The sequence below is a fragment of the Atta cephalotes genome, assembly GCF_000143395.1.
Source record: "Atta cephalotes unplaced genomic scaffold scaffold00005, whole genome shotgun sequence".
NCBI lineage: Eukaryota > Metazoa > Arthropoda > Insecta > Hymenoptera > Formicidae > Atta > Atta cephalotes.
Window position 1 is genome coordinate 8,698,723 of NW_012130069.1, and position 10,539 is coordinate 8,709,261.

The following is a 10,539-nucleotide window of genomic DNA, read 5'->3' on the forward strand; positions in this document are numbered from 1 at the left end:
ATATATATATATATATATATATATATATATATATATATATATATATATATACATATAATGTTTGTTCATTTTATTCAAACATTAATAGCAAGAATCTCTTTCATATCTAATAATTACAATTTTTAAATAATATAAGTATATTCCAAGTGCTCCACTTCATATAAACGGACAAATTGATATAATGTGTCACGAGTTTGGAAGTATTTCTAAAAATACTTTTCTTCATATATCTACTATGTCCTTATTTGGAATGCTAATCGAGAGACACATCAGAATTATTTCATTTTCAAAAAATGAAGAAATTACCCAGTAAACATGCATGTCTTACAGAGAGAGTCTTCATTTCGAAAGACGACTTAAAAGAGACGTCTGTAAGACTTTTTTGAAAAGACAACTTTAAGCTGACTTTCAGTCAAGTTTTAAAGACCTTTTTAAAGGTGTCTTTCAGACGACTTAAAAGAGATGTCTGTAAGACTTTTTCAAAAAAATGTTTCTAGGATGACTTTTAGTCAAGTTTTAAAGACCTTTTTTATGTAACACTATCTTCTCCTTTATTGTATTAATGCAAGTCGTTTGGTAATAACGTAATCAATGGCAGTCTAGGATTCTTCTTGATAATTGTAAGTTTTATAATAATGTAATAATTATACGATATATAATATTTTTTCTTTTTCTTGTTCGAATTAATCTGTTCATAACTATTGTTTTCGTGTTAATATAAATCTTAGTTAGTTATCTTGGCACTACTAACTAAAATTTTTATTATTTGTTTTGCCCGAGAATATCTTAGTCAAAGTAAGTGTCTAAGTATTTAAATTTTTTTTAATTATTAATTTTTTTAATTATAAATTATATATTTTATATATCTAACATTTTGCAGAGTTTATATATATCTAATTATATATTTAATAATAATTATATTTAATAATAATTATATATATCTATTATGCCATAATGAAATATCTATAAACATTGGTTTCTAACAGTAATATTTTAATATATTATTGTGCATAAAATATTATGTAAAATAATTAATTTTTTTAACAATAATGTTTTTGTCTTAAAAAAGATTTCACAAATATAATAATATTACAAATATGATATTTTTTAAATAGAATGTTGTTCTGTCTCTTTGTTGCGTGTAATAGAAAATTACTGAAATTATAAAATATTTGTAAATTGTCATTTTATAGAGATGTGTAATTTCTTATATATTCTAAAAAAAATTAGAAATTGATGAATGAAGCATTTCTAATAAAGTTTTTCTAATCTTATTTCATTTTACTATTCTTTTTTTTTGTTATTCTCTAATAATATCTTTATTTTTTAATCTTTATAATATTGTTATAACATTAAAAATATTTATATTTTAGACAAATTTAATAAAGCAATTTTTTAAAAAGAATTAAATATAATTATTTTATATATATAATTACGCAGAAAATCTTGTATTTGACATTATTAGCTTTTAGAGCAAATTAATTGCTAGTATAACATACAAATCGTTATGGTATAATATGCCGTTACATCAAAATAAATTGATAATACTCATGATAATGAGATTTCAGAAACAATTAGTGATTATGGCAGGAAAAATGATGGACATGTCGTTTGAAATTTTTATGAATATAATTTAAAAAATTTTTGGATACTTAATTTTAAAGAGATTATTTTATTTTGTGCTTATAATCAATTTGCACATGTTCTTTATGCACAAATATAATTTATAAACCAAAATTAATTTTTTTATTCTCATTTTTTAGAAAGCGTCAATATGTAACCGTGAATGTATAATGAATGCTATGTATCAATATGAATAAAAACGAAATATACATTTGTCGCAATTATAATATAATTGTTGTAAGTCAATTAGTAAAACAGTATTACCAATGAATTTAGAATTAAATTGTTATGAACAGATTATTAATTATTTTTTATTAATTATTATTTAATAAATTACATAAATTAAAAATTATATTTAACAAATACTAATTAATACGAATGCAAATAATTTTTTGATTTCGGGTATTATTATATACATTGTACGTTCTTATTTAAAAGACTTAGTGCAGAGAATGTTAGATGTTTTAGGCATTGACTTTTTTCTATAGAATCATACATTAAATTTGCGTATAAGCATATTCCGTTGGTTATAAACATATTAAAAATTAAATATTTTTAATATCTCCAATTAAAAACTTTTATGTTTTTTTTCTTCTTCAAACGAGTTTTTTTGTATGATATCGTTCATAAAATCATTAAAAGGAATTACTAATCATTACATTTCCGTTTCGTTGTTCTCTCACTTTATTTCTTTAAACACCAGAGGTTAAACTGCAAGAATATAATTCAGTTCCATTTGCTTAGAATACCTAATATATAATTAATGTTGTTCTACACAGAATGTAGTAGACATTTATTTTTTTTTGATGGAATTATATTGTCAAGAGACAAGTTTGCAAGAAAAAGGAACTGATAATTACACATCGAGTTGTTCATCCAGAGTTCGATATCTTTATTACTTTGAAAATAATGTATGTTGTTAGACTATCAATAGAAAATTACAGAATGTTCATAAAAAATTAACTCTATCTCGATTTGCTATTATACTACACAATACGTGGCGATTGATCCATATTTACGCGAATAGGTATGGGGATATACAATACTTGAAGAAATGTATAATACAATCATTTACTTCTCTTACGTCTAAAGTATCGAACAAATGCTGAAATACTGATTTTTATTTTCTTATGTTTTAAACACAATTGATAAATGGTAATCACAAGTACTATCAGCCCAGTGCTGAAAATTGGTCTTCAAATACTCGGCGTTTGGCCGCGTGTTTCGTATTCTACCATTCAATGGCTGAGTTTTACGTTAAGCACATTGATTATACAATACTTCCAGTATTTGTATATTTTTGAACATTTGAAGATCAGCGAGCTTTCGAATCTCATTGACGGTTTGACTGTAACTTTAGAATACAGTTTAACGTTATTTAAATTGATTGGTCTATGGATACATCGTCAGTAAGATATTTCTCTATGTAATAGTTCAACTATGCTTAATTGTCGTGTTCAAAAAACATGATTTTCTATCAGTTTCTTAACACATTATTTTATTTACCGTAATATAATATCATGAAGTAATATAACATCATTATCTAAACTTTAGCTTGATGTTATTCTTAAATACAACATTGATCCATCGAAAAAAATGTGATCTTTTTATCTGAAACATCTGACAGATTGAAAAAATATATATATTACAGAGTTCTTCATCAAATCTTGGTTGCTATGGATAATGACTGGCGCGAGTGCATCAATATGGATAAACATTTGTATATGATGACAATTAAAGCCAATATAGCACATTTTATTTCTAACGCTTTATTGAGTGTTAATGCTACCGTTGCGCTACTTTATCTTTTAGGTGATTATGTAATTCGTTTTGTGTTCTTAAATGAAGATCAAAATCATACTTTACGGCAGTTTCCTATAAAGATACAGTTTCCCTTCGAAACTCAACAATCACCGATGTTTGAGGTTCTTGTTGTAACAATAGCTTTACATGTAATGTTACATGTCAGCATACTTTGCATTTTAAATGGATTGGTCCTTACTTTGGTAACTATATATATAATATATATAATATTTTATATTTTATATAATATATATAATATTTTATATTTTCATCTGAATTAATTTATACTTAACAAAGCAATTTGTGACATAAGATTATAATATATTTCTAACTAAAGTAATATTCAATTGTATTAATATTTCACTTTAAATATATTTGTATAATTTTGTTATTCGATATACGATTTTCTACGCAAAAGTATAGAAGTGTAATTAATGCTTGTATTCGAAATTTTAGTATTAATTTTACAAAAAAAAATTATTTAGTATTAATTGAACAAATAAATATATTATATAAATGTATGTGCATTGTATATTCGAAATATATTTGTTATAGCATGAGAATCTTTTTTATATAAAATAATTATGCAAAAATTTAAGTATATTTTAGGTACTACATGTTAGTGGACAAATTGATATAATGTGTTATGAGTTTAGAAAAATTTCTAGGAGTACTCTTCTTCACGAATCTGTCGTGTCTTTATTTGGAATACTAATCGAAAGACACAACAGAATTATATCATTTTCCGAGAACATCGAGAAACTTTTCTCTTTTATTGCATTAATGCAAGTTGTTTGGAATACGTTAGTTATTTGTTTTCTAGGATTTTTCATTATAATTGTAAGTGCTGCAGTAAATGTGCAGTAATTGACATGGTTAATAATTTTTCTTTTTATTGTTTATCGAATTAGTGTATTCATAGCGAAACTGGTGTTTTCGTATTAATAAAAACGATTCTTTCTTACTTTGCTATAATGGCTGAAGCTTTCATCATTTGCTTTGCCGGAGAATATCTTAGTTTTAAAGTAAGTATTTTAGTAAGTATTTGCGAAATGATTAATCAAGATGGTTAATAAAGATGAAATTTTCTGACATTATGTAATCATGAATATACATTTCTAATAATAAAATTTCAAAGAAATAAATCAAAATATAAGTACTTATTCTGATTTATATATACATATATAATCATAGCATTATGATGAAATACATGTTGTTTTTTAGAGATAATATGTACTTTAATTAAAATGCATATAATATTATTCAAAATTATTTAATTATTTAAATAATAATGTTTTTTAATTAAGAAATGATATTTGTTTTATAAATATAACATATAGTGTCGACGTAACGTAATATCAATAAATCTCTCTCAATAAATATCTCTAACAAAAAAAATTGTTGTAGGTCCAAAATATTGTCATTTCATTAAAAATCACATAATTTTTCATATTTTAAAAATAGAACAGAATTTTAATTTTAATCTTCTTTTATCAATCTTTCTCTGTTTTCTCTATTTTCCTTGATATTCTTTATGATATACATTTGTTTTTTAATGTCGTAATATTGGCAACGATAATTAAAGAAAGATTTTATTTATCGAATAAGTAGAACCAATAAATATTATGTTAAAAACCGTTGCATTTAAAACTATTTTCTTTTAGGGTAAATTAATTGCCAATGCAATATATGAATCCTTGTGGTATGATATTCCGTCTCGTCAAAGTAAAATAATAATATTTATAATAATGAGATCTCAGAAGCGATTGGCGATCACAGCAGGAAAAATGATGGATATGTCATTTGACACATTTACAAATGTAATTCCTAAAATTTTTTGGACGTCTAATTCTTTAGGAATTTCATTTTTGCTTATAATTAATCTGCTTGTATCCTTTAAACATAAATATAATTTATAGAGATTTAATTTTTTTATTTCTGTTTTTTTTTAGATCATGAAGGCATCAGTATCATATATATCTGTCCTAAATGTGATGTATTGATTTGAACAAAAATGTAATATACGTTTGTTGAAATAATAATGTCATTAATGAACCAATAAGTAAAACAATATTGGTAATAAATCTAAATTAAATTGTTATTAACAGGTTATTAACTATTATTGATTAGTAATTAGTTAATGAATTATATAAATTAAAAATTTCATCTATTATAAAACATTTCATATAAATGCAAATAAGTTTGTATTTTCTATTATTATTACTATTATATTACATTATATATTTATATCTAAAGAAAACTGCACAGTACATGGCATTTTCAGATATTGATTCTTCATTAGAGAATTGTATATTCAGTTTGATAATATCTTATTGGATATAGATACACTTAAAATTAAACGTTTATAATATTTTTAATTGAAAAAAATTTTACCTTTAAAATTTCTTCCTCAAGCGAATATTCTTCATGACAATTTAGAATCATTAAAGAGAATTACTTATTATTACATTCTCATTTCTCTTCTCTCTCTGTTATTTTCCCCCTAATTATTTCTTTAAAAGACAAAGGTAGAACTGCACACAAATATAATTCAATTTAGTTTCGTTCAATATTTAATATACATGTAATTACTATTGTTCTGCTGTACGTTTTTTGCTATGTATAGAAAGTAGCAAACTTTTTTATGTTGAAATCGCATTGTTAAGAGACAAATAAAAAAAAGGAAACTGACAATGAGGCATCAATTTGTTCATTCTGAGTTTAAGTCCGATATCTTTATTACTTTGCGAGTATACGTTAGATCATCAACAAAAAATTACAGGATGTCTATACAAATAATGAGCTCAATTTCGATTTGCTTATACTACAATATATTGATAAATCCATATTTATACATAAGAGGGGATGGACTGCGTGGGATTGCAATTGAAGAAACTGTTAGTATTCTTTCAGTTCTTTCACAAACCATAGTGTCGATCTTTATTCTCTTCGATTTCAATACTGTATACGAATGGTAGTCACAAGTACTGTCAGTCCGGTGTTGAAAATCGGTCTTCAATTGCTTGGTGTGTGGCCGGGTGTGTCCATTCCTTATTGGCTAATTTATATATGTAGCATATTGATTGTACAATATTTTCAATATCGATACGTATATGAGCACTTCAAGATCAGTGAGCTTTCAAATCTTGTCGATAGCTTACCCGCGTCTTTAGATTACAGCTTGACAATTTTTAAAGTAGTTATACTTTGGATACATCGTCGGTAAGATGTTGTGTCGCTGCAAACGTTAACTTTATCCCAATCCCGCTCTGTAACACAACATTATAATAATAATAATAATAATACAAATTAGATATTAATTTCTTATATATATGACATATGTTATCGATTAGATCTTCTATAAATGTAGCGTATCTTAATTCAACTCATGATTTATAGAGTTTTGAATAAACTGTGTCATTTTTATCCCAATATCTGTTTAATTAAAGTAATATATTACAGAGTCGTTTATCAACTTTTGGCTGCTATGGACAATGATTGGCATGAATGCGTTGATATTGATCAGCATTTGTATGTGATGATAATTAAAGCCAATACATCGCATTTTTATGCTAATATTATGATTAGTATTTATATAATTGTTGGGGTGTTTTATCTTTTAAGCGGTTACATAGTTCATTTTGTATATGAAATCGAAGATTACAATAATACCTTGCGGGAATTTCCTATAAAGGTACATTTTCCTTTTGAAAATCAGCAATCGCCGATTTTTGAGCTGCTGGCCCTAACTTTATTTCTACATGTATTGTTAAATACGAGCACGGTTTCTATTGTAAACGCATTAATTTCTACTTTAGTAAGTTTTATCTTATAAATTATTATTTTGATTTTTCATAGAAATTATTTAACTGTACATCATGTCAGTAGACAGATCAGAAATTTTGAGATTTTCACGAGTATGTTCTTTAGAGATGTCAAATGCTTGCAGATTATGGCTAATGCCAATGTTTTGTGAATCTCATCAGCCGTTTACTTCATCAAGGCGAGGAGTCCACTGATAAAGTGAACGGCAACAAAACATTGACATTAGTAACAGATCATGACGCGGCGATAACTCGCAAACCCTTTGGCACCTCAAAACAAAATTTAATTTTTAACATACACAGAAAAAGTGTTACAATTGTCACAATCGGAAATAACAATTTTCATCCATCAATATTTGGTTGTGATAACCGTAAGATGGACATATTTTTACAGTCGTTAAGATATGCCAGCTTATAGTTATTACAATCGTATTATAGTTCTTATAACCAAAAAATGTATTGATGGGTGACTTTGGTCATGGTAACTATAGTCATTTTTTTCATATACGCTTTGATATATAAAACTTATATATGTATATGAATTATAACGTGTCATACAAATTTAATTTAGTACAATAAGATTTTATACTCAAAGAAATTTAATAATTATGATTGTTAAGTGCCGTGTCGATCTAATGATCAATAATGAACTTTTCATTCGCATTAGTCGCGAGTGACCGATACAAAATTTAATATCCTTATTAAAAATTGAAAAGTTTTGAAAACAAGAAAATATAGTTGAATATGTAAATGGAAGAATAAGTAAAATAATCTCGGCACTTAATGTGTTAATTGAATATTACTGATAGGTGCACTGCATTTTACTGTTTTATTATATCAAACAATTCTTCGTAAAATTATATATGTGATACTTTCCATATTTCAAAACTTTACAGAAATTTACATATATACTTTAGGTACTTCATGTAAGTGGACAAATTGATATATTATGTCAAGAATTCAAAACTATTTCTGCGAAAGTTCTTCCTGATAAGACTTCCACATCTACATTAGGTATACTGATTGAGAGACACAACAGAATCTTTTGGTTTTCTGATAACATTGAAACACTTTTCTCCTTTATTGCCTTGATGCAAGTTATTTGGAATACTCTAGTTATTTGCAGTTTAGGATTTATTATTATAATTGTGAGTACAGCAATAAATTTATTATGATTAATATTGCAGTTAATGTATATATTTGGTCTTATTATTTATCAATATAGTCGTTTTATATTGAGACTAGTGTCACAACAATATTAAAATCCATTTTTGCTTATCTTGCTGTGATATTAGAAGTTTTCATCTTATGTTTTGCTGGAGAATATCTCAATCTGAAGGTTAGTATTTGAAAATTATTAATTTCAAGTGTATACATCGTACTTAAAGAGGTTGTAAGGCAAATGCAATATGTTAAGAATTATTTAAAAAAAATTACAGATTATTCTAAATTATATTAAAAATAATACAAAAAAATTAAAGACAGTTGACCATCTGGATCAAAAATTATTTCAATATAAAGTAATATTTTTTAAATGTGTATTTTTATAGAAATATATGAAAATGTATTATAAAATAATGATAAAAATCTCATTTTTTTTACATAAATACTTAAGAATTCAAAAATATTTATGTAAAGTTACATTAGTAAGATGCAAACATTAATTGTTTTGTGTAAATAAACAAAATACTGTTATAAACTAATTGGTAAATCTCAATGAAACTTTGCATAAGTTATTTTTAATACTTAAAATATTTTTAAATATTTTATATAAATATTTTATATAAAAAATTTTATATATAAAATATTTTATATAAAAAAAAAATTAGATTTTTGTTATTATTTAAAAATTTTTTATTTATAATAATAAAACTAATATTAAATAAAATAAATATTTTATAAAAATGTGTTGCTCAATAAAAACAGAATGTTATGAACACAACACTTTCACATGTGTATATGTAATTTGTTTAAAACGTAAATATTAATATATGTATTTTAGGCATTACAATCTCATTAATGCAATATAATATTAAATAGTCAAAATGCTTATAACATTAAGATGTCACAATATTTATAACATAATAACAAATATAACATAATAACACAGTTTTGTAATATAAAGTAATAGAAAAGAATAATGTGTTTATTGGAAGTATTAGAATTCTTTTATTTTGAAAACAGAATTCGAATTGCACAGTTTATTGACAATACATTAATTAAACATTGACATGTATCGGATATATAATGGAAATATGTCGTGACAATATCACGTCAATAAAGTGTGCTATTAAAAAGAAATGATATTAAAAGTAACTGAATTTTTGTAATATATATTATTGTATTTTTATACTTCAAATGTTTTATAATGCTACTTCATAATACTTATACTGTTTCTATTTTTTCACAATAAGCAATACATATTTATTTTATTTCAATTTAAAAAATTTTGTATAAAAATTTGTATAAAATTTTTGTATAACAGTAAAAGATTAGAAAAATCGTTGTCATTTTTATCATAAATAAGATTTTCGAACAATATTTAATTTAATAAAAAAAATCATAATATTATATTATTATATCTTTTTTATATCTTTCACACTGTTTTCAGAGTAAATCAATCGCTGATGCAGCATACGAGTCATTTTGGTATGATTTACCGTTAAATCAAAGAAAAATTTTGATGTTCATAATAATGAGATCTCAAAAACAACTCATGATCACGGCAGGGAAAATCACAAGTTTATCTTTAACCACATTTACAAGTGTAAGTTTTTGGAATATCCTTCTAAACAGTTAAATAAAATGTTTTGACATTCCGTATTGTATATATATATATACATGAGTCGTTTGATAAGTTTGATAAATTTCCATGAAATGGCGCTACAATCCATTTGATGACGCGACATCTCGAAAGATCCACTCTTCGAACCTCTTCAGGCCAAATTTTAGCCAGAAAGGATGCATAGTTCACGTTTGGTAGTCATTTGAAGCGAGATTGGCGCGCAAAAAAGTGCTCTTCCATCAAGACAACATCAAGTCGCCGTTGCAATGACAAAACTATGAATTGATTCCTTATCCACCCTATTCTCCGGATTTGGCCCCGTGTGACTTCTTTTTGTTCCCAAACTTGGCTCGGTGGGAAGAAATTCTCGTCAAATGAGGAAGTCATTGTCGCCGTCAATGAGTATTTTGCAGACTTTGAGACAGCTACTTCAAATGACTACCAAACGTGAACTATGCGTCTTTTCTGGCTGAAATTTGGTCTGAAAGGGTTCGAAAAATAGAT

The 10,539-nt window shown here is 25.0% G+C and overlaps 2 protein-coding genes across 2 annotated transcripts in view; both read left to right on the plus strand.

Annotated features, from left to right (window-relative positions):
- The first annotated feature begins 4,209 nt into the window (after nucleotides 1–4,209).
- LOC105626486 (odorant receptor 85b-like) lies at nucleotides 4,210–5,429 on the plus strand. Its single transcript, XM_012207787.1, has 4 exons — nucleotides 4,210–4,266; nucleotides 4,338–4,451; nucleotides 5,091–5,246; nucleotides 5,379–5,429. The coding sequence occupies exons 1-4, from the start codon at nucleotides 4,210–4,212 to the stop codon at nucleotides 5,427–5,429; spliced, it is 378 nt and encodes a 125-aa protein (XP_012063177.1).
- Nucleotides 5,430–8,248: 2,819 nt separating this feature from the next.
- LOC105626485 (odorant receptor 4-like) overlaps nucleotides 8,249–10,539 on the plus strand; it is a 2,660-nt gene continuing 369 nt past the window's right edge. Inside the window, exons 1-3 of the mRNA XM_012207786.1 lie at nucleotides 8,249–8,398; nucleotides 8,476–8,589; nucleotides 9,862–10,017. Of these exons, the coding sequence (XP_012063176.1) occupies nucleotides 8,342–8,398; nucleotides 8,476–8,589; nucleotides 9,862–10,017 (327 nt within the window). The 5' untranslated portion in view covers nucleotides 8,249–8,341. The remainder of the gene's footprint in view (nucleotides 8,399–8,475; nucleotides 8,590–9,861; nucleotides 10,018–10,539) is intronic.